At 39.2% G+C, this 25,739-nt stretch overlaps 1 protein-coding gene across 1 annotated transcript; it reads left to right on the forward strand.

The window, feature by feature from the left end:
* Positions 1-24,676, forward strand: TSNAX (translin associated factor X). Its single transcript, XM_033053947.1, has 6 exons — positions 1-59; positions 1,867-1,974; positions 6,121-6,235; positions 7,882-8,012; positions 21,330-21,457; positions 22,895-24,676. The coding sequence occupies exons 1-6, from the start codon at positions 44-46 to the stop codon at positions 23,267-23,269; spliced, it is 873 nt and encodes a 290-aa protein (XP_032909838.1). The 5' UTR covers positions 1-43; the 3' UTR covers positions 23,270-24,676.
* The last annotated feature ends 1,063 nt before the right edge of the window (positions 24,677-25,739 follow it).

A 25,739-nucleotide genomic window follows, 5' to 3' on the forward strand; every position in this document is an offset into this window, starting at 1 on the left:
GCTGCGGGCTGCCGGGGGAGCGCTGCGCGGCGGCGGCACCGGGATGAGCGGCAAGGAAGGTGATGTCTCCTTCCCTCCCCTCCCCTCTCCTTCCCTTCCCACCCTCAGGAGACTGAGGCGTGAGGAGCTGGGACCGGCGGAAGCGGTGGGAGGCCCCTTCGGCCGTGTCGTGAGACTCGCACGGGGAGAGGCCGCTCCTTCACGGGTGTCACAGACCTTTCCTTCGTGGGTGCCCTGCCTTCCCGCTGGGACTGTGCCGGTGCGCCAGGGATCGTGGCTATAGGGGTCTGCATCCCTGGGGGTGGAAAAGCAGATGCCACGGAGGGAAGCTGAGTGCGTGAGGCCTGTAAAGCACTTGTGCTAACTATTCAGTACGATATGTGTGTGTGTATATGTGTACAAAATATAATGTATGTAGCAGAATATATATGTGAAATATATATTTTTCACAGCTTGCTCTGCCGCCTGTGTGTTGGTTTAGCCCTGGCAATCACAGAATCAGAATCACAGAGCGGGTCAGGCTAGAAGGAACCACAGGGTTCCAAGCTCCCTGCTCAAGCAGGGTCATCCCAGAGCACCTGGCACAGGATTGTGTCCAGATGGTTCTTGAACATCTCCAGTGAGGGAGACTCCACAGTTCTCAGGACAACCTGCTCAGTCACCTGCACAGTAGAGTTCTCCCTGGTAGTCAGGAAGACTGGAACTTCCTGGCATCGCTTTCTGCCTGTTGCCTCTTGTCCTTATTGCTTGGCACCACCGAAAATCACACAGACCTCCCTTCAGTACTCTTTCAGGGGATGCATTTAATGTTTTCAACTGCTATAGGGAAAACAAAACCCTGAACTCATGTCCAACAGAAAAGAAGGAAAAAATTATTCTCAGTTTTCTCCTTAAGAAAGTAGCTACGCTCACTTCTGGTTTTAGTTTGGGATAATAAACAATTAAGCAGCAACATTTTAAAATCCAGTGTTCCCTTGGTTCTTCCTTTAAGGAAATTGAGAGAACTCCATGCATTCAGATGGTATGCTTGCATTCAAGTTTGCCAAGTTTTGTGTTCTGTTAGGAACAGTGTCCAGTTGTCACCAAAAGGAGGGAGAGAAGGGGAGGAGTGATTGACACATGGGTAACACAATGAGTTAGTCCAAGGTGAAGGATGGATAAAAGGAAGAAACAATACCAGGTGTAAATCGGAGTAAATCATGGTCCAAAAGAGATGAGTTTTGGGTGTGGGTCTGAAAAGAAGGGTTAAGGAAGAGGTACATGAAACAGTTGAAGTGAGCAGCTACATTCAGAGAAGAAATTGGTTAATGGGCAGAGTGTAAGGGTCTAAGAAGCTACATTACAGGAGCTAAACCTATATATCTGAATAGGAGTAGTCTGCTTAAATTGTGGCTTTCTTCTTTCTCTGGTTGGTGAAAACCTGTGACAAATCACAGTAATGAAATCTTGCAGGTTTATCGATTGATTTCAAGATGAATATGTAAAATAGTTAGGAAAAAAAGAAAGAAAAAGAAAGGTCTAATCCTGTTCACACAAGGATTTCCATGCAACCATATGCTTACAGCAAGAAAAAGGGTGTGAAGACCCAAAGACCTTACAAAGAAAAAAGGCTTAGGTTCCTGCCATACTCATCCATTGAAAAGGATGTTTTTTTTCTAATTTTCACTGGCAATGTGGTAAAAAAAATAACATGATAATGTGAAGCTGATATCAGTTGATACTAAAGATTCATCCAGTTACCTTATTCTGTCCTATAGAATATGACTGCTTTCAGGAATGTTCTAAAGACACCATTCTGGTGCTCCTTATGCTCTGGCAAAATTACATTTTAAAAAGTTTTTTCCATGTCTATCTGCTATTTAATAGGATCGGGTGGGTTCAGAAAACGAAAGCATGACAATTTTCCACATGGCCAAAGAAGAGAAGAAAAAGAGAATGTTAATCCACCTTCAGCTTTGATGACATCTTTTAAATGTAAGTAGACATTTGGAAAACCAGATTTTAAAAATGTGGTGTAGAAATTGCTATGAAGTTATTAGTGGAATAAACCAGCTCTTTCCAAGGGAGAAACTTGAAACTAGTTGGACTCATATCCATACCTTTAGAGTTTAGTGTTCTGCATTTTGTGCAGTGAAGCCTTGGGAGTGGGATTTTGCATAGCTCTGCCTGGTTCATGACTTGCTCCGGTTTCCATCCCACCTGCTGTTTCCTGTTGCCCTCCTCACTTGTGCTGAACTTCATGCTGAGCAAACTGCACAAATGTTCAGCCAGGCAAAAGGTGACTGGGCCCTTTGGTGGCAGAAAACTGTAGGATCTGCAGTGATGTAATATAAAATCTGAGCCACAGGGGCAACAGGAGGCGAGGGTGAGCTTTGGAAAACTGAGGAGCCTCTGACCTTGGCTGTAGTGCACAGATGACTAAGCTACTTAAATGTAAGTCTGGATGCATTGTTTTAAGAGTTGGCAGTTGTTTATACCTGCACTTTAAAAAAAAAAGACTTCAACTAACTAATGCAGACTTTCATATAGTCACTTTATTCACTTTGAATGCCTTTTAAATATTAACATATATTTGTGATTCTTTAAATAGGTAGGTGTAAACTTCCCTTCAGCGAAATTGTTTGTATAGGATTTTTCACCAAACCAGACTTAAACTCCAGTAAATTTGAATTTCTTGTTAGACAACCCCCAGCAAAGCAAAGCTGACCTTCAGAAATGAGAAGCCTTGACTAAAGAAGGAACGAGATTTGAAATGGTGAACAGATTAATTCTTGCTGTAAAATCTTTCCCATGCCACATATTTTTATGAAGCTAAGAAGGGTGAAATATAAGCTGGCTGGCTGCTTTAGATGGTTAATGTGTACTTCAATGTCATATAACTTCCTGGGTTTTTAAAAAATGGGTGTTAATATTTTTCTGTGTAAGTCAGCTTGGCAGATGATTAACCATGACCCCTGAACTTTGCCTAGAGAAGCTGTGGCTGCCCCATCTCTGGGAGTGTTCAAGGCCAGGTTGGAGGGGGCTTTGAGCAACCTGATCTAGTGGAAAGTGTCCTGGCCCGTGGGAGGAGGGGTTGGAACTAGGTGATCTTTGAGGCTTCTTTCAACCAAACCATTCTATCATTTATATTGACTATTTATTGTATATACCCTTGCTCTTGAATTGAGTAGAGCAACTGTACTTTCAACTTTAACTTTTCACCGTCATGAATATCAGTTTGTCATAAACTTGCCATTACTTCCACTTCAAAACAGCTTGTTTCCCTCCCTTTTCATGAGATCCATTCATCCGTGTTTGGTTAATTTCAGAAAGAATTTAAGGGACATGGTTTCTTCAAAGTTTTTTCAAAGATCCACTTTATGTATTTATTGCAAAAATGTTTAGTGCAATACAAAGTGCACCAAGTGCACTGCCCCAGACAAAGATGCTGATGGTCTTTGTCTCCATGTCAGGCCTGAAGCATTAGGAAAAGGTATGCTCCAGGTGGTTATAATTCAGCAAATTGTGAACCAGTTGTGCACTATTTCTGTGTATGTTGTATGAATCTAAACACCTTAAGCATAGAATCATGGACTATGCTAAGTTGGAACTGATCTGTCAGGATGATCGAGTCGAACTCCTGACGCTGTGCAGGACATCCCAAGAATCACACCTTGTGTCTGAGAGTATTGTCCAGTAATTTCTTGAACTCAGACAGGAGTGTTGCTGTGAGCAACTTCCCTGGGGATCCTGTTCTAGTGCCCAGCCACCCTCTGGGTGAAGAATCTTTCCTGATACCTGACCTACACCTCCCCTGACTCAGCTTCAGGCTACTCCTTGAGTCCTGTCACTGGTCACCAGAGTGAAGAGATAGGTAGCTGCCCTTTTGCTTGCTTTCCCTCATGAGTATGTTGAAAGTCTGCCCTCTGTCTCCTCCAGGCTGAACAGACTGAGTGACCTCAACTGCTGCTCATACAGCTTCCCCTCCAGACCCTTCACCATCTTCACTGCCCTCCTTCGGATGCTCTCTAAGATCTTAAGACATTTTATATATTGTTTTGCCCAAAAACCCACACACAATATTTGAGATAAGGCCATCCCAGTGCAGAGCAGAGTGGGACAATCCCCTCCCTTGCCTGACTGTGATGCTGTGCCTGATGTCCCCCAGGACAGGGTTGTCCCTGCTGACTGTCAGGGCACTGCTGACTCTTGTTCAACTTGCCATTGACCAGGACCCCAGGGTCCATTTCTGCTCTTCAGCCCCTCATTCCCTGGCCTGTTCACACAACCAAGTTTGCCTTGTTAATGTGTGGCCTTAAATGGGTGTCCGCATTTTGCTCTTTTTAATCTTTGAAAGAAAGATGTGTTTAAATTGATCTATTTGCACCAATGTTTTCCAAAACAGTAATGAGAAATTATCTTCTAGAATAATCATAAGAATCACAGAATGGTCTAAATAGTCAAAACCCAAGGAGTTACCTTTTTTTTTAAAATATGTTTTAAATATGACAGGTCAGTGATAGAGTGTATGCTACCTTGATTTGTAAGGTTAAAGTTTAGTAAGTGTCATTTTTAATGGTCTGATTTACCACCACCAAAATTGTAAATAGAGCGTGAGTCTACTTGCAGTGCTAAATTAGACATTACATTAGTTGATTGTGTGTAGAAAATGACTGTGTGGTTTTGATGTGTTAGCTTGGAGTGCCCCCAGTTTCTCATCCTTTGCAATTTTAAGCGATAGCAGAATACAGTAGGTTTTTTTGCATCTTGTTAGGCTAAACATTACTGTATCTGTCTGGTTTACTTTAGAATATAAAGCACTTCACAGTAGTCTCTAACGGGTTTAAAACCTAGCATAAATTCTAACTATCCAGAAAAGATAGGGGGCTAATATTGCAGATGATCAGACTAGTGAATTTCCCAGTATATGACATTTGTAAAAGGTCCTTGGAAATGTCATCTGTGTCATCCTGTGAAGGAAAGTCACCCTTCCTCAAGTTCCTGTCACTGTGATCTGAGGGAAAATTTCTTGATGATAATTCAGGGGTGGAATTCACTCTCAGAATTTGTGAGAGACACACCAAACAGACATGTATAAGAATTAAAATATCAGTGGGAACATTTGTGACTTACCTTAGAGTTTCAGAATAAGATTGGGAAGAACAGAACAAAATGAGAAGGACCAAGATTTTACCAAGGCAATGAGAAATACAGAACTATTTTTTTAGTGTTATCTAAAGCTCACTTGCCAGTGGACTGCTGTGCTTTTTTAAAGGTTATTCACTTGTCAGACCCTTTAAAAATGTAACCTCTTGATGTATCTAATGCATCTTCTTGCACTTGATCAGACATTTATATAGGAATTTTGTTAGATTTCTTGTAATGATCTATTAGTGATTTATTTACTAGAATAATGGTGTATAAAATGTTAATGGTATTCATGAAACATTCATAGTGTTTGACTGTCAAAACCAGATACACTTGCTCTCTTCTCTGTATTCATTGTAGTTAGAGAGAACTAATATCAGCAAGTCAGAATCTTATTTTAAATAATTGATCTCACTTTTCTTTAGTACTACTAGTCCTTAGGGATATCAAAATACTCAACTTTTGGCCAAGTCTAGTTGGGATGTGAAATGCACCTTTTCTTATAACTAAATGGTGCATTTCAAACAGTATATGTGCCTTAGCCAAGTGCTTTTTGATTGGTTTAGGCACTGGTGAATCTTAATAACAAATGGTTGTGGGGTTTTATTTTTTGATTTGTCTTGCTGAATTGGGATGAAATTTTCAGTGTGTTTCCAGAACAGCAGTATTGTGGAATAGATTTTATTAGCAAAACCAAATGTTTTACCTTAAAAATTGTTTAGTCTGCTTTAAGGCATCATCAGGATTAATAGCTACTTAAACCAGACTAAACAAGGGTAGAGCTAATGATGAATTTTGCAGCTCTGGCAGATGATGGGCAGTGATGGCATCTGCAGCCATGCTCCACGCAAGGACAGCCCGTCCTGGGGAAAGGTGCCAAGGGACAAGGCTGGTGGGGTCTGTAAGGAGTTAGTGCAGTACAGGTACTATTCTCTTCCCCTGCACTGTGCTCTTGTGATAATTGAGCTTCTGCTTTAACAATTGACTCTGCAGCATTCCAACTGGAGCTTGACACCAGGCACGATAAATACGAACGACTCGTGAAGCTCAGTCGGGATATAACGATCGAAAGCAAAAGAACGATATTTCTGCTCCACAGGTTTGCCAGGTAGGTTGTGTTGGGTGTGAAAGTGTTCATAGAAACTACAGTCTGCCTTACAGTGCTGTCTGTGAGTAGCAGCTGCAATGTTCTGTTGAGAGGAATTTAATTAACTTCCCATAAACAAAGATGGATGGATGCAAGCTAATGAATGCACACTCCAGTTAGAAAATTAAAAGATGCTGGTTCAGGTTTCTGGGTTGGTTTTATTGGTTTATTAAACCAGTGTAGAGCAGCAGAGTGAGCAGCAGATGAGAGCCTTCCAGCTTTCAGCAAGCTGTGAGAGAGGAGTACGCGCCCTGCCTTCACATTACTTGCCCGGGCAGTTCTGTCACTGTTTTGGTTGTTGCACCCCCACCCGAGGTCATCAATGCAAATAGGAGGTGACCTGGGGTCTGTTTATGTAAATACTACAGCTGGAGAGGCTTCTATGTGAAGTTTTGAGCTTCTGTGTGTTTTGTGTTCTCATGAGCCTTCAAGCAATCTTTGGAAGCCAGAGACAAACTAGAAGAGCAGTAGGAAAATTTGAAGCTGTGCATAGCCTGCTGTATAAAGTGTTTGCTGTACGTGACAAACACTGGTCTTGCATGTTATAACAGCTCTCCCTGTTTCTTTTCTTTGTAATTTCATTTATCTTGATTTATGTTTTGTTACCTATCAATATATTTATGTTAAAGTAGTAACTAGTTATAGGTAGTTATAAATGGAGATTATGAAGTTGCCTGCTCTTTAACTTGGTTTTCTTCTGCAAAGAGGTACTGTGATAGTTCCAGTATCCTCTACAGCCCGGACTGTAAATAACTTACTCCCACTGCAGGGGCTAGGTAGCTGGGAACTTGTGGAGGAAAGAACAACAACAAAGAACTCCTCATTACTCTGAATTTAGATTCCTGTTATATAAGGCATTCTTGGTTTTGTGAGAGTTGAAGTTTTCCATTCTGTATTTTGTATTTCCTTCTCCCTTGCTTTTCACAGTTATTGTGGCTTTAATTTCAGTAAATTTTACTGTTTGCTTTTAAATGTTTTCTTGAGACCAATTAATCAGTACTTCCTTAAAGAGACTGTAAACTAATATACCATGGGGATTATTTGGGCTCAAGGGAGGAGAAAGTTTAAAGGAAATTAGATAAACTAAACTTTAAATGCCAAGTATATGTTGTGGTTGTGAATCAGATATTTCAGCTGTTCCTGAACAGCATAGTCCATAACTACTTCCTTAAAAAAAAAACCACATGTAGAAGTACATAGTGTATTGTATTTTGCAATACTGACAAGTATTGCAAAATATTAATTTTTTTTTTTTTTTAGGAAGCTGAAGGACTTCTGTAAATACTGCTAATTTTCTGGGATGTTTTTGGAAGCCTTTGTATGTGTTTCTCCTTTTTCTTAAACAATAATCATGACTGTAGTCTTGAATAAATATCATGCTACCAGAACTCTCGCTGGTTGATTATTTTCTTGGTAAGAATCTACAGAATTTCTGAATCTGCACTAGGTATCGTTGAAAGTTACCTGTTTCTCATTCTAGTATAAGTTTTGCTTTTTATTGAAGCCAGTTAAAATTTATTGATTAGCAAAAGAAAAAGTGTAAGGTTTTTTAACTATTTGTTCATGTTCTGGAAACTGTTCTTACAATTTTTGTTTTATGATTGCAGTGCTCCCAATGGGGAAGAAATATTAAGTGAATCTGAGGTCAAGCTAGACGCTGTCCGACGGAAGATCAAGCAGGTTGCACAAGAACTGATTGGAGAAGACATGTATCAGTTCCACAGAGCTATATCTCCAGGTAAATAATTTGAAAATAGGAAAAGTGTGCAGTTTTGAACTAAACTTAGTTTCTCTTTATGTAGCTATACTTCCTCTTCATGCTGCAGGCCTGAATTTGTTACATTTCTGTGGTTATAAATCAGGACTCAGGTTAATCTTTGTTTCTAGCAAAGTTAGCTCTGGTATTAGAGAAGTTACTGTCCTACAGTTTCGTTGCAGTTTAAAGGAAGATGTAAATGGGTGGCTACAACTGGAACAATTTGGATCCTGCCCTAAACTGAAGTTGTCAGTAATTCTAACAAATGTACTGACTGGTCAGCTCTGACTGAGAGAAATATATGTAGCACATGCTTTTGCCTCTCCTGACGGGTTACAGTTTCTAAGGGGAGAGTGGGAGCAACTGTCTTGTGAAATTATTCATTTTGAGTGATAAAGTGATTTTGAGCTGATAATGTTAATTAATTTAAATCCTTAGATTAGCGTTTTCTTTCTTCTAGGCTCAAAATGTGCTTCTGCCTCTCTGTTACAAGCTTGAACCAGTTTGCATGTTTCAGTTGCATCTTTTTCTGCTCCTCTATAAACAGCAGTCTTTGCTAACATTCTTGAGATATTAAATCCCAGTTTGTTCACAACTCTTGCTATTAAACCATATTTCTTTGCTGATTCTTTGCTGACAATCTGAATGTTACCTAAAATTGGTAGACCTTGATTGTGGCAACACACGAATAAAATATGTAACTGCTTCTTTGACATATTAGTCATGGTATAAAAGTGTCTTGTGTTTATCAATCTAATTTTAAACAACTTGTAATTGTGTATATCTTCCCTTGTTTAGGCAAAACTTCTTCAGCTGATGAGAGCTGAAGATTTGCCCCAGTTTTAAAATGTCCATAAGATTGATTTGATAAACCAGCAGCAAATATGTGTATGCAATTTACAAGACAAACAATGCTCAGGTTAACTTGTACTCATGTCTTACACAAACTTTAGTTTAAGAGTGAGACAGGTCTTGAGTCTCAGTTTAGCAGTTTGGAACCAGGAGCTTGCCCTGATAGTCTTCAATGGCTCTGATTAATTCCACAGTCCTCTTGCCTGTGATGCATCGGGTTGTTCAAATTAGATATTAGTAGTTTTCCTTAGAGCCACTTAATCTGTATGTGTCTTGCTGCTATTTATAGGCAAGTACTGTAGTGATATATGGAAAAGAGATAATTCAAAATGCTGACACTAACAGATGATCTCAAACTGTGAACAATACTATTCAAAGCATTATGTATTATGTGTATTATGAGTATCTTAACACACTGAAAATGTCTTTTGATTTTCATTTTAAGTACTGCTTATAAAAACTGAGAAACCTTGCATTCAGTTTTATGAACAAAAGTTTTTTAAAACTTCATTGTGACCTGTAAAGTTTGTTTGAATAACCCCTGAAGTTTGTAGTCCCATGTGAGTCATATAATGCTGTGTATAGAGCAGCAGTGTTTGAGGTCTGCTGCCTCACGGATCTTTGTGTTGCTTGGTGCAAGCCATCAGCCGTGCCATTTGAGCAAGATTCTCACTTACTCTGCATCAGCTGCCTCACCTGAACTGTCTCTGTTTTGTTTGATAAGTGTCTTTGTGGCAGTAAATTCAAAGAGGCTTACCTGCCTCTAGTTCTACTGGGAAGCAGTAGATTCTAATTCTGGAATTAGATTCACACATCTTGCACGTAAGAGAGTATACCTATGTAGCAGACATATGGAAAGTTACTGCACAAGAACTTCTGTGTATACCCATGTTCTTACCAAACAAGTAAGCAAACCTCATGCTGGTTTTCTAGATTGAGGTTCTCTCCTCTTAGTAAAAAAAAATGCTGGTTTTTGTTTCTTTAAAAAATATATATTTTCAGAAATCAAAAGTTAGATTTCTTTTTTGCATGAAAGATACCTAAACTTAAGCTAGCCATAGCAATCTGAAAATAAAGAAATTAATGAAAAAATATTTTGTTCAGCTTTGCTTTGTGTGTTTGGTAGATACACGCTGTCAGCTACACTGATTTTCCTGCATAATTTAATTCTGACTTGCACAAAGGTACTCATCAATACCAGAATAGACCTGAATAAACTGTTTAGAAAACAACTGCAAGTATTCTGTCAGGAACAGTTCAGAATTTTTAATAGTTTTTGCCAGTGTTGTAAATCTCAGCCTCTTAAAATGACTAAGGTGTATTTGTCCGTTTTAGAGCAGGATGAGTTACTCTAGGGGAGGTTAGTTAGTCAAAGTATTTAGCCAAGGAAGTTAGAGACCTATTGCATGTGCATGATGACTCAATGCCTCCACAGCTGCAAAACCTTTGGAACAGAATAGCAAATTCAGATGGAAAGAGCCTACAATGATCATCCAGTGCCACTGCATGACCACTTCAGGACTGACCAAAAGTCAAAACAAGTTGTTAAGAGCATTGTCCAAATGCCTTTTCTAAACACTGACAGGCTTGGGGCATCAACCACCTCTTTAGGAAGCCTGTTCCTGTGTTTGACCACCTTTTCAAAAGGAATTCCTCTGCTGATGCAGCTTAGAGCCATTCCCACACATCCTGTCACTGGATGGGACAGGAGATCAGCCCCACCTTCTCCACTTCCCCTCCTCAGGAACTTGTAGGGAGCAGTGAAGTTGCCCCTCAGCCTTGTCTTCTCCAAACTACACAAACCCAAAAGCTTTAACTGCTCCTTATAGGACATTCCTTCCAACCATTTCACAGCTTTGTTGCCCTCCTCTGGATGCCTTCAGGGACCTTCACATCCTTTTTAAATTGTGACACCCAGAACTGCAAACAGTTGCATGTATGGTAGCACATCCTTAATGCTTACCATGGGACTTGGGGTGAGATTGTCAAAGAATTTTCTTACTTTAAGAAAACTTGTGCATAACAAGTATAATATGCTAACTTTCAGCCAGATCTTTAGTCTTACCTTTGTTAAATCCTCTGCTTTCCAGTTAGTCATTGGGATGGCAAAAAAAGGAATATGCAGGCTTCTAGACATGTCGATCTTGATTGTGATGAAGCTGGGATCAAGGTGTCAGAGATGTGAAGATACTTGATGTCAGGATTATGAAACTGAGATAGAAAACCTAGAAGCAGGAAGAATGGACAGTTAGGTGAAGAGCTGCTGGGAGAGGGAATGTTTTATTCCACTTGCCCGCCACTATTTATGAAGAACTGTAAGTGAGAAGTGAACAGTGATAAGAGTTAAGAATGTTACTTTTAGTTTTGGTTTTAAGTCTAGTGTTCTTTAATTGTTGCTTTGCCTTTTTTTCAGTGGAAAAAGCTTGCATGTCTCTTTGAGAATAAACATAGCTAAGAAAAGTGCTAGATCCTTTGTCTTTATATATTTCCTAGAGCTGTAAGTCTTGACCTTCCTTTAACCTAGTTTTCAACTCTGATTTTGTAGTTTAAAGAAATTCTGGAGAACTAGTTAAAAAGCTTTTTATGAACAAAAACATTGCCATTAAACTGCTTTTTTCTTCCAAAAAGAATAAAGAAATGCTTATGTCCCATATCTCAAAAGCAGCATGTCTAATTAACCTCAAACTTCCTAAAAATATTCTCCTTTGTCTTGAAACCAAACATGAAACATCCTCCTGTTCCCCACCCTACCTCTCACTGAAGGAGTAAAAGGGTTCAAAATGGAACTTATCATGGAAACCACTGTTGCAGCCTTAACTGGGGAATCATGATTGTCTGCATAATAAAGCTGCCTAATACATATTTTATTCAGTATAATAACTGTTAGCCTATAAATAGAAGAATGCTCTGAGTATTATGCTTGGGAATATTGTTTGCCACTTGTAATTGTTAAATGCTTTTTTTGGGGTTACTCCAAGCAGTTGTTCTTTTGACTTGAAGATAAAACAATTCTGGCAGAGCACTAAAGGAGTTTCGTGCTTTCCCTCATTAAGAATAGTGCTAATGGCACGCAGGACGTTTCCCCAAAGGACACTTGCATGAGCTCAAACACTGAGTATAGCACTAATTGAACAACAACAAAAACTGATGACTGTTTTCTACACGTTTCTTAACAGTACAGATTGTCCCAGGGGATGATTAAACAAGCAAACAAAGAGATACTGAAATAATGAAGTCTTTTTTTAATGCAGAGCTCTTCATTTGTTATGTTAGAATGTTCTGCTTTGTTGATATTTTTAAAGCTTTACTATTTGTAATATAGAATTCCTGCTCCTTTGGCCCACTTTACAGTGTGTATACCTTATATATCCTGTGAGGAAATATGTACTCTTTCTCTAAAATTGTTGAGAGACACTATGCAAGAAGAGGACTGAAAAAGATTGTATGGATTTATGAAAGGAAGGAAGAAATTTTTTCAGAACTTTTTAATTTGTATATATATATGTGTGTGTGTGTCTGAGTATTCATATATATATGTATTTAACTCTCAACTACTGAGGGAAATACCAACAGTGTACAGAAAAGATCTGTACAGAACTTAAAGAAAGAAGCGCTCTACCACATATGTAGTGTCCTACCCTTTGGCTACAATAACCCCATGCTGTGCTGCAGGCTGGGGGAAGAATAACTGGAAAACTGCCCACTGGAAAAGGACCTGGAGTTTCTGGTTGACAGCAGCTGAACATGATCCTCCAGTACGTGCGCAGGTAACCAAGAAGGCCAGTGGCATTCTGGGCTCTATCACCAGCAGTGTGGCCAGCAGGACCAGGGCAGTGATCGTCACCCTGCATTCAGCACTGGCTGCAGCTCAAGTTGTGTGTCCTGTTTTGGACCCATCACTACAAGAAAGACATTGAGGTGCTGGAGTGTGTTCAGAGAAGGGCAGTGGAACAAGTGAAGGGTTTGGAGCACAAGTCTGCTGAGGAGTGGCTGAAGGAGCTGGAGGTTTAGCTGGGAGAAGAGGAGACTCAGGAGGGACCTCATTGCTCTTAACAGCTGTCTGAAAGGAGAGTGTAACCAGCTGGGGGGTGGTCTCTTCTCCAATGTAACAAGAAATGGGACATGAGGAAACGGCCTCAAGTCACTCTAGGGGAGGCATATATAGTATATTAAGAAAAATTTAATCATGGGAAGGGTTGTCAAGCATTGGAACAGGCTTCCCAGGAGAGTGATGGAGTCACCATCCCTGGATGTGTTTAAAAGACATAGATTTGGCCCTTAGAGACATGGTTTAGTGATGGACTTGGTAGTGTTGGGTTAGTGGCTGGACTCAGTTGATCCTAAAATACTGAAGTTGAACCTGAAATATTCTATGATTCCATGTTAGGATGTATGTAATTATTCAAAGCATGTTCTAAATCTACTCTGCATAAATGCAAAACTTGTGTATGAGGAGGGAAAATTAAGGACTGCTCGATTAGTTGGCACTGTGTGGGATTGAATGGAGTACCTTTTTAACATGACTTTGTTAAATGAAATCTCTAGCTAATTAAAGACTTTACTGAGGTTTTTGCCTCTTAAGACAAAATATTGAATGGGGAGCCTATAATTCTTCTGGAGCTTCTTAAGGGGAGTGGCATGGAGTGATGATGGTAGATGCAAACGAAGCACTGTTGGCTGACCTTTGCTGTGTGCCTGTGCTTGCAGCAGTGGCAAGTGGAGTGGTGTGCACAGGGAAGCTCATTAGCTGTTTATCATGTCTGCACTTGCTCTCAATAGGATTAGATGATGAGGCTGTAAAATGTCAGCACCTTGTCAAAACTATTGCTCTGTGACTGCTTCTGCTGATGATGATGCAGGAAATTCTGAGTAAAAGTTCAGCACTGACGCAGTCTAACACATCATTTATCTTGTGCAGGCACTGTTTGTGTTCTGAGAGATTGATATAATGGAGCTTATTTCTGTCTCCTGCCTTATGCCATTTAGAGTCACTTTAGGCATGTAAGATATTGCAACAAACTGCATTGCTCGATTGGACCAAGCTAGTTAAGTCTGTGTGGATGAAAGGAAATACTTCAGTTGCACTAGAATGTCACTTTTCAAATGCAGTATATTGGACCATCAGACAGGATGCTGTGAGAAATGCTATGGGGCTGAATGGGGTCTGTCCAAGCAGGCCAGCTTTAGATTATTGATTATAACATGTTTTTGGGTATTGTGTATGAAGGATTTAATTAGAATGCAAATTAAAGAAGCTGTCCACATAATGATTTCTGTGTTTACATGGCTTGTTTTGGTGTTTGTTTGGATTTTTTTTTCTTAACTTTTTAACTCAAAATATGGAAATAGCATACCCAGATTGTTCTACCTTTGTAAACACACGTGTATTTATGAAATAATATCAAGCTACATAATAGCAAGGATATAATATCAATATACTGTTTTGCATATCAGGAACACCTGCTTTTTTTCTTGAGAGAGCTTAAAAACTGAAATTAAAATAGATGGCATATTTAATTTTAGGTTGGTAATAGAAAGGAAAAGCTTTGTACTGCAGGAAGAAGGTATCATGAATTGTAAATGTCTCACCCAGGATAAGACCTAAATACACCTAAAACTTGAAAGGAAAGCTGACCCTGAAGGAAGCAATCAGGTTTATGCAAGATGGTGGGAAAACACAGTAACACAGGAACAGGATGTAACTGAAGAATTAATCTCTTGCTGTTGTAGGTGAGGGGTAAAATGCCAGAAATGGAAACAAAGTTTCCTGATTATACTGGAAAATTAACAGCATTTGCAGTGAATAAGCTTATGGTTGTCAGATATAATTGTGTTAATTTATTTTTTTCTGTTTTGTTGCTTTCTGTGTTTCTCTGTACTCATATCCCCATGTGGTCAAACTGGTTTGGTTTTTCATTCTGCAAGTTGCCTATTTGAAATTTGATACCTTCAGTTCATTGCATTTTACTTCCCTTTTCTTATTTTTGCTTCATGCCTTTTTCCTAGGTTCTTCCAAGGAAAAGGAAAAAAAACCTTCAAAGCCTCTCACTTTGTATTTTCTGCTGCAGGTTTTGTATGTCCATACACAATAATTAAAACAAACCTGCAAACATGAATGCAAACTCTGACAGGAACAAACTAGGCATGCACTATGTGAGACTTGATTATGAGCTCATCCCTGAGTGAGATGTAAATTCAGCAGGAGCCATTCAGAGCAGCAGAAGTCCATAGGAGAAGCTATGTAGTCTTTTAAAAATGGGTGCTGTGGGTCAGCATGATCACAGATTGTCCTCTCCTGCTTCTAACTTAAGACCCAACTGTCCTAAAGTCCTGCTGTACTATTATAACAAATTCTGCAGTTACTTACATGACAACCTGACATTGTTTGTCTTTTAATTCAGTTTGTCTTCTAATTCACTTTCATGGCTGGCAAATGGAGGAGACTTTGTGCTCTGGCTCAGGAATTTTTTTCAACCCTGAGCTATTGACATTAGTCATTCACAGACTAATATCTCTCCAGCTTTTGCAGGAACCAAGTGCAGCTGGAACATAAGAGAAGCTAAAAAAAAGGACCTAGGAAGCTTTTTTGTTTATTTATTTAAAATCACACAGGAGAATGTGTCATAGAGGAACTCCATTCCAAGAAACAACCGGGATAGCATATTGTGGTTCGGTTTTTGTTTTGCAGTCACGTGGGGAGAAGTAAAGATTGGCAAGTGGTGAAGTACCTTTGTGCAATCTCACAGATCTGTGTTTATGCGGATAAATGGCCACTATTTGTTCTGATGCGCTTGTGAGTTGGGTCTGTTGCATGGAAGCAGCATCACCTTAAAAAGAACTTTCACTGTGTTTTGAACTGCAGAAGCTGTGTTGTGTTAGGTGCTCTTTCTTTGATCATGGAACATCCTGGCTGAGTCAGAGCTTCCTTTCTTTGGTATCTTGAACACTTGCCCTCAAGGCTGTCAGTTGTGTAAAATTTGCCATCTGACTGAATGACTTTTAAAACTCTGTATTAATTATGAAGGCAATTGGGGGTAGTCAAAGAGGTCAGGAGGACTATTTGTCATAGGAATAGTTTTTTAAAACTCATGTGTAACCTTGGTTGCTCTTCAGAATGACTACATTTGGGGCTGGTGAGTTGGAATAAAACTCCAAATTCCAGAACAAAAACCTTGATTACAAAAGTAACCATGGTACATCCCTCAGCTCCACAAGCAGAAGCAAAATAAAAGTCTGTGAATTTCTCACCCACAATTATTCATCTGCAAAAACCCCTATCATTTGTCATATGTCCACGTGTTTTTAATAACAATTTTAAAAAAGGCCTGATTACCTGTTCTCTGCAATGAGAGATTAAAATAGTTTGCAGTTTTTGAAGGGTTTTTGTGCCTGTTTGGAGAAATAATTTAACTAACTCTCACAGGCACCTGTCTGATAGGGAACTTACATTTGTTTCTGGGCTTTTTGGGAAAACTGACTAATCTTGGTATTACCTTTTTCCCTGAATTTGGTGTGTATTCAACTTTAAACAAAGTGCAAACAATATTAACACTTCAGTGTCTGAAATATATCACTTCAACACAGATAACAGAACTTTTTGAGGGTTGTGGATATGTAAAGTAGCAACAGACAAATGAACAAAGCATTCATGGCTTTATAGACGAAATTTACATTATGTTCCTTACTGATATAATAGTAAACCTACTTGGCTTTTGGATTATTACTCAGTGAATAGAAATATGTTTTTTTCCAAATACATAACTCATATAGACTTTGTTCTAGTATTGTTATTTGTGTTTTGTAAAATCCATCCCTGATTGGAATTACTCTTTTAAGCCATTTTCGCAACAGGATGTCAAGAGCATTCCTGTCTGTGAGGAGAGCTGGCTTTATCCTCTTTCGGTGTATGTTATAAAATTAACCTTTGACTTCATGCTCACAATCAACAAAATTTTATGGTTGTTTCATAGCCTCGGTTCAAGTTTTTACCCCATCTGCCCAGAAAAAGACCTTTTAATCTTAGGAATCATTGTCAAGTATGCAGCGAAATTTAAAGGAGTAGATTAAGCTGTGAATTACCAGCTTCATTTTAATAGGACACTGGATTTAGTTTTCATTTTAGTACTGCTAAACTTACTGTGTGTACTTGTTTCAATTGATGTTGTACCTGGTTAATTGCTTAATTCATTTGTTCTCCCCTTCACTCATCCATATGTTCCTAGAAACAAGTTTACCATGTTCCCCATATTCTGTAGAATTATTTCTGTGTTTGGGATTTCCACAAGAATATGACTTTTTTTTTTTCTGTGTTATGGCAGGGATTTCTACGTTTTGGTGGTGGAGGTTTTTTTTTTGTTGTTGTTGTTAATTTCTTTGGTTTTGGGGGGAAGGAGAGAGGAGGGATGTTTTTACTGTGTTTGTTTGGGTTTTTTAAATGACAGTGTAACTTGCCATCCTAAACATGAGGATAAGATAGAGCCTTGTCAGTGCTGTTTTGGTTTTGTAATGAATCAGCAAGTGGGTAGTTTCACATGACTCGCCCTGTAAATAATGTGCCCCACCCTTCATGAAGTGATCCTGGAAAAAACTTGCTGAGTATATCTTCCTACCATCTTTCTAGTGTCTGCTCTTTGCCTGTGATTCCTGCTGCACGGCTTAGGGGAGGAGCTGGGTGAGAGAGTACAGGCTTGTGTCTATCTGCTTATGTCCTAACCATCAGCACAGGCTCCTCTCTAAACAAAAAAGATAGAGAGAAACCCGACAAAGGATGAGAAAGAAAATGAGTTTGAGAAGAAACAGGGAGAGAAGCAGCTTATTTGGGAAGATGGCAGGTGGCACTGGCCTTGCTAACCTTAACAGCTGAGAAGTGTGAAATCCTTTTCAACCTCTTTTGTAGCTGTTGAATTAAGATTTAAAGGAGGAAATGAAGTAACCAAAATTTTAGGAAGAAACTTTCATCTCTTATTTGATCTGTCATTCTGGGTTGAAGCTTCCATGCATGCATGGATATATGCACATCTCAGGTCGAATTAGTTCTGTTTACCCTAATATGTCTCCTGCAAATAAGTAATTTCAATTATTTACTCATTCTTTAAATAGAACTCGCTTTTCCTCTGTCTTATGCATTCATTTGACTCTTGGATTGGGTGCTCCAATGACTTAAAAAAACTATTTTTCATTTAAGAAACCTAATTTATTGCTAAGTTTCTTAGGGAAGCTACTTTGTCTTCTTAGAGCTGCATATGTAGTTAAGGAAAACAGTTAATTTTTTACTTTACATCTGTAATTTTAAGAGGTACTAGCAAAAATAATACAGTGTTTTTAATTGATATTTTTGTCCTTGTACTACAAAAAAATCCAGACCTATAAAAGGCAGTCTTAAAAACTATTCCATTACTGGCAGCTCAATCCATAAATAAGCCAATTTTGGAATAAATCCAAAACAAGAGCATAAGGGGAAAGGTATTGTTGGATGGTGTAGTGAAATGGGATGGGGTTTTTCGCCTTGGGAATTTTTTTCTGAAAATAGCGGATGTCCTACCATTAAGCTAAAACATAACATGTTTAAACATCCTTCTACCTGCACATTGAAATACCTTATTTCAAGATCTTGGGTCATTGAAATGTCATATTGTAGCTACTTCTGGAAGAAGGACTTGCTAAAAAAAAAAAAAAATAATGTTTTTTGCAAAGGAGTAATCAACAGGTTGTTTTACCAGTCTGTTTGTGATGGTTACTTTAATAGAGTTTTGTAAGGCTTATTAAACAGTGGGAGATAGATTCCCTAATTGTGAGAAGGTGACAGTAAATGGCAAAGAGACTGTGTGCAACATTCACGTAGTGGTGTTAAACAAAAGGAAGGAGCACAAGGCTGGAACATGTCAACTAGGGTGGGATGGCAGGAGGAAGCAAAGATCTATGTGTGTACATACATACAAAAATGCCCATATAAAAAAGTGCATACAAGAGCAGAGCAGTCAAACACTTACAGTGGAAAAGGACAAAACATGTGTGAAGTAGTTAAGTGGAGTGAGTTGAAAGTGGGAGATCTGACTGATTGAGAAAATTGTTTACCAAAAAGTTTGAGGGATGATTTGGTCTCTCGGAGAGCTGTGGAAAATGCCAAGTTGATTTTTCTTATGTGATAGTCTTCTCCACAGATAGCAGAGGGAGAGTCTCACAGATGTTGTCATGTTGAGTGCTGCTGTATCTGGTAGTTCACAGTTTATCCACAGAAAAAGCCAAAATTTCGTAATAGATTACTGGTCTTGTTACATCAGAAGGTAAGTCAGGGAGAGAGTGAGTGATGAAATCTACCTCTCTGCAACCTCTGAAGTTATTTATCTTGAAAGATCCTGAGTAGCTTTATCTGGTGTTTTTCTATTGCTTGTGCTCAGAATGCTTTACCTGAATTCTGTTGATTAAATTATGGTGTTTAATTGGCCTTGCCAGCTCCCTGTTTGTGTTCTGGTTTGTGAACAGCATTGTTGAGTATGAGTTTGGTTGCTGCATATTTGTTCTGCTTTTCCCAAGGCTGCTGTAGAGTACTGTAAAGGAATTGGCATTCTGAATTGCTTCTGCTTGAATGTATTTAAAAGGAAAAAAAAAAGATGCAGGTCACTTATCATGCTTTTATGATTGTAACATGGAAAGCATCCTACTCCTTGAGGTTATGTCTAGTTTTTTTTTTTTAATATTTCCACACTCATCTGTTATTCAAATCTATGTTCTCGTCTTTTTGATTTAGACTATTTCTTTGATCCAGGTGAAGTCTAAATTTGCTTCTTCCTGCATATTCCTATAAGGTGAGGTCCTGGTACTTTACAGGTCCATTGAGAGTATTAAGATTATTCTAATGGAAACAGGATTCTACTTCTGGTACCCTTGGTTACATCCTCATTTTCTCACCAACAAAGCTATTGTCTAATCCTGGCCCTCTTGCAGCATGATACCTGTTTGCTTCTCTTGAAGTGAAGTCATCCCCTTAAAATGGCTCAGAATATCTCTGCTAGAAGCATCTCTGTTATGTGTCTTTTCCTTTAATGTCCTCTTTGGGCTTTCTCTGTTCATGGGTCAGATATACACAGGCATTGACTTTGTCTCTACAACTTTTTTTAGCTTAGTACTGCCGTGGCTGTTTGTTCCAGCTTTGTTTCTGCCTTTTTTTCCACCAGCAGTGCCAGCTTCAACTTTCTGTTTATGAACTTTGCTCACATGCTTCCCCCAATCTGCTCTCTGCACATAAGGATAAACTGACGACCTGTGAAATCTCTCTGAATATTCAAACTTTTTTTTTTTTTTTTAGATCTCACCTTTGCTGCAATGCATAATAAAACCATCATCTTCGAAGTAGGTAGTGAGAGATAATTGTGGCAGCTAGCAGTAGATGGCATACAAATTGGTACAAGCTGCATTTGTTATCCCATCCTTTATTCCCTTTCCAACACACCAACTCCTTTTGTCCCCCTGCATGCCTTAATTTTAGAGTGTAACTTCTTTTGGACAGACCAGCTATTCATAGAATATATGCTCTTTTGGACAGAGCATATATTCATAGAATCACAGAACAGTTAGGGTTGGAAGGGACCTCTAGAGATGACCTAGTCCAATCCTTCTGCCGAAGCAGGATCATCTGTTGGTCTTCTTATTGGACCTCACAGTCCTGTCTGGTTTGTTTATTTGTTTATTTATTTGATCTGGAGTGATTTGTAACAACAGATACTTTGTCTTGCACATGAATTTCACCAAACCTGCATATTTTAAGGAGCCTGATTTTCGAAGAACAGAGAAGAGGGAAGTTCAGTTTTAAACAAGTATCTACTACAAGTCCTCCTGGGCAGGGCTGCTCTTGATCTGTTCATCACCCAGCCTGTGATTATACTGGGGATCCCTGACCCAGGTGCAGCACCTTGCACTTGGTCTTGTTTAACTGCATGGGATTTCCATGGGCCCAACTTCTCAAGCTTGTCCTTGTGCCTTTGCATGGCATCCCATCCTTCAGGTGTGTCAGCTGCACCACTCAGCTCAGTGTCATCTGCAGATTTGCTGAGGGTACATTTGATCCCACTCTATGACATTGATGCAGGTATTAAACAATACTGGTCTGACTATGAGCCCATGGGAACATTGTGGGGAGCTGATCTTGAGTGTGTTTCTGAGAATACCATGATGCTTTATGTTGAAATTACAGAAGGTTCTGCATGAAAAATGCCGATGGACTAAAAACTTGAACATGTTTGTCTGTGTGCTTGGTCTGACTTTCATACTTCAGAAACATACTATGTTAGAATATGTTTCAATGTTATTTCTGGATTATGTTGGTTTTCAATTTTTGCTGGTAACCTTCAAATAATCTCACTTAAAAAATTTAAAAAAAATAAAATAATTGTGAGTATGGATCATTGCTGAAAAGTTTGAAGCATGAGCTTACTTCTGCTGTTTTTGCAGGCCTTCAAGAATATGTTGAGGCAGTTTCGTTTCAGTATTTTATCAAAACACGATCTTTGATCAGTGTTGAAGAGATCAACAAACAACTAATATTTACAGCAGAAGACAGAGAAGAAACAACAAACATGGTAAAAGTTTTTCTTTTCTCAGTTGACAAACAACTTTCTGGGATGGAAATGCAGCGAGAGGGCTTAGTCACATTTTTGGCATCTGATTAAATAAGGCCGGTTAGTGGAAGGAGATTAGATATACATGTGGGCTTTGACTCACTTGTTCACAACATGTCTTTTATTCTGATAAGTAGTAAACTAAATCCATGGGATACAAGTTTATAAATTTCACATCCTTTTTATTCAGAGCAAACTGAACTATTTCTGATACGGCAAAAGATCCAGGACAGTGGAATGCTAACTAACAAATGTAGCAGGGGGATTTTTAGTACCTGAGACTGTCTGTAAGACATTCTGGTGTATAGTGATGTTGTAGAAGTTGGGGGACACAAACAAATCCAAGGCAGGATGAACTCCATGACTGAAGTCTTATTGCTGATATTGAGCTAGTCACTGGAGGCACTGTATTTGCCTTGTGCATATGTCTTAGCTGCATCATTTGTAACTCTCCTGGAGCTGATTCCTTTCACAGGACAAGCTGGTGTCCCCATCATACCTTAGCCCTAATACCACATCTGCTGTTTCTTGACTTTCCTGTACTCCTACCTTACCCTATCCTGCCCTAAATGGCTCATAGGGACAAACTGCTGTCACCAAACATGGTAAACAGGGTGCAGTTTGATCGTTGGCAGGGGGCAGCAGTGATTTGGTAGCAATCTACAGAAGTGCACAAGCAGTTGAGGTGCAGTGTGCAGTAATGCTCCTTTACATGAATTCCTGAGTCTGCTTCTACTGAAGAGATTCTCCTGTAAAACACTTCTAATTCTTTCTTTATTGTCTTGGTATGATATTTGCAGAGAAGCTTGATTTTTAGCTTAAATTCATTTGTTTTTACCAGAGGTAACAACTATGAAGTTGTTAACCCCAGTTTGCACGCCTCTGACCAGATTTGTCAGTTTGGGTAGATAGCATATTATGGGAAAAAGTGAACAGGAAGAAACCCGCACTGTCTCCCATGTTACCAATATTATGGCAATAAAAAGTATTGGAAACTTGGATATTAGAGCAAATGGGTAACTTTGTAATGGATTTGCTTCATGAAGATTTTTGTTTGCTATTTTAATGGGCTCATTTGATAAAACAGATCTGAGAATACTATGGCTACTTGTAGAAATATTTTGAAATTCAAGATACTAGTGTGAAATTACATTATTTGTTTTTATAATGCAGACTATTTTTGACTGATTTGCTAACTTTGGACTGACTGTTACCTGCTTATATGCTGGAAGGAGATTAGTACTTCTGAAGTCAGACCATGTGGAAGTGCCGCACAATTTAATTTTCCAGAATGTTTTAAATTTCCAGTTATGTTGGATGAGCTAGTGTGTGGTTGAACCATTACGGATGACTTTCTCACAGTTTTCTGTACTGGACTTTGTTCCACTCTGTCCCCAGACCTCCAATTCCCATGATAACCAGCCCCACACGTGGAGCCTGAAGGTAACACCTGTGGATTACCTGCTGGGAGTGGCTGATCTGACGGGAGAGCTGATGCGGCTGTGCATCAGCAGCGTTGGGAACGGGGACATAGACACGCCCTTCGAACTGAGCCAGTTCTTGCGTCAGATTTACGATGGCTTTACTTTCATCGGCAACACCGGACCTTACGAAGTCTCAAAGAAGCTCTATACCTTGAAACAGAGTCTGGCAAAAGTAGAGAATGCTTGCTACACGTTGAAAGTACGGGGGTCCGAAATCCCAAAGCACATGTTGGCTGATGTGTTCTCCACCAAAACAGAATTGATTGACCAAGAGGAGGGGCTTCCTTAAAATCAGGAGGCTCTTGCTACTCAGAAGAGAAGAGAAAGCTCTTTAGTTATGGTTTGTGGGGTTTTAACCCTTCTCAGAGCTTTTTAGGTAGAGACGTTTTTAGTTTTATCTATGGGAAAGCTGTTTGCAGTGGTTGTTTGTAACCAAAAATACTTTCTATGATGTGCAAGAGAAAAAATGTTTGACTTTGGCCTCTTGGTATGGAATTTCCTGTATTGCTTGCTCCATTGTATCTTCTTTCAGGCTGACCAAAATTTCCACTGCACTCTACTCCAGTGACTGTCATTTGTGTGACTCACCTCAAACTGTTGTTGGTACAAGTTTTCTTCAAGCACAGCAGTGGAAAAAAAAATGGTTAGGTGCTCTTATTTAGCATTATCCATAGGTTTCTGCTGACCCATTTTCTGAGTATTTGGGTTCTGTACTCATACCTACAACAATGCACCTGTAGTGGAAGTGCATCCCTTGACTTGAAACTGGGGTGGTCTCAACAGTGCCATGTAATTCAAGTTTTCTCTGATTAGTGCTTTAAAGTATGAAACTAAGTCAACTTTTTGCCAATTGATAATGAAGCTAATTGCACCAAGTTAATACTATTGTCACCCGTTATTTTGGGTCTCTGTTAAAACTGAGCTCTGAGCTAACACTGGTACTTCACAATTTTGAGATGAGCTAGGGAATCCACAGAAAATAACTGTGGAAAGTATTGTTTTACATTTTTTGTAATGCAGTTTAATGCAGAACTGACATATTTCTCTTTGTAGACAAAAGAAATTGTCATACGAAATATGCAATTTGGTCTTAGGACAAGCAGCTTTTGGCCAGAATAAACGCATTGTGGTGCTGGAAGTCTGTTCTCCATTGTTTGTGCTGCCCTGAGGACCTCCAGTGGGACTGAACTGGTATAAGTGAAAAAGGGCTAGCCAAACTTTAAATGTGTGTTAACAGGAACTGTATCATGTGCGTGTTCCTATGGAAAGGAAATTGCAAACAGAAGTAAGGCAGGCATTCTGGTTTCCACATTTATCTTTGAGGAGGGTATGTCACTGTTGGCAAAAAATCAGGGCTTTTTGCTGGTGTCTGAAGTTATGATAATGTACATAATGCTAGAGGGATACAGATAAAACAACATGATCTCTAGACTCCAGGAAATAGGCCTCCCAACTGCAATTGAAAATACTGCATGTTTTTTATTTCCACTTCCATATGCTGTGATACTGCCAATATTTTTCCCATGAGCATGTCCTGAGTAGCTGGAATCATCTGATATATGGATAGGAATGGGTAAATACATTTCTGTCAAATTTTTCCATTGTTTCCACATAAAGCAATATGTGGTGGGTTAAACAAGGAGTGGCATTTTTCCTATTGTTTAATACTATTTTTTACAATAAATCCTGAAAAGTAGTCACTGTCTCTGTTGGTCCTTTTGCCTGTCAGTCCAAGTGGTAAATTATGGTGCAGTTTCCCACTGTGAAGGTCTTCACTTAGAAGTTTTGCTCCATTCCTATATTCATACTTCCATGGTTACTTTCTAATGCTGATTTTTTTTTTCTCCCTTAATTTTATTCTGTGGTGTCCTAAAACTAGTTAGGATAGAAACTTCATGTGAATCTCTTGACAGAAAAAAATGCAAAGGATTCAGATGACAAAGCAAGTACATCCCTGGAACAAATCTGCAACAGTATCCGTGTTTCTACATCTCACCTTTTCTTTCTGCCTTTTTTATTTTTTTCCTGATGAGAGGAGGGGAAAGAAAGGAGGCTAGTTGTTAAAAAGGAGTAGTTTTGGGGTGTCACTCCCTCCCTGGGATGTATACACCTAGCATTTCAGTTGGTACAGCTACAGTGCGGTTGTGTCTCTTTTGGCACGCTAAATTTACTGCAAGTCACTGCTTGTTTAGTGCAAGTGTGTGAAGTGAAAGCAGATACTGTTAGACATAGTGTATGATATTAAACAGAGGTCTGTCTCTTGTCTGTCCTAGCAGCTATCAGGGGGAATTAAAAAATGTTCGTGGCACAGTTTGAAAAGGGATGAGATGAATTCCAGCACATTGCACTGCTTGGCTCAGTGACATTCTGCCTCTAGCCATGGAATGAGCACACAGTGGCCACCACTTTAGTCAGCTCCTGTTTTTATACAGTCAGTCATTCATTATTGTAAAACTACAGATGTCTAAAAAGAGTACTTTTTTTCCTCTAGCAAGCTTTAGAAGTATATGCTCTTTCAACAAGTACATACTGGTTTTGAGATTTAAAATTTTGGTAAGGCAAGAGAAATTTTTGTAATGGCAGACATGATTTCTAAACTTCACGCTGCCTGCCCGTAAGCAAAAGCTGTGAATAATTTCTAATAAGGAGCAAAGTGTATGTGGGGGATATTGAAACACCAGCAGAGATGGGAAGTAGCTAATGGCCTGCAAACCTCCTGCTCAAGGAAATATTTTCCCCAAAAAAACAATTGCACTGTA

Source organism: Catharus ustulatus, chromosome 3 (assembly GCF_009819885.2).
Source record: "Catharus ustulatus isolate bCatUst1 chromosome 3, bCatUst1.pri.v2, whole genome shotgun sequence".
Classification (NCBI taxonomy): domain Eukaryota; kingdom Metazoa; phylum Chordata; class Aves; order Passeriformes; family Turdidae; genus Catharus; species Catharus ustulatus.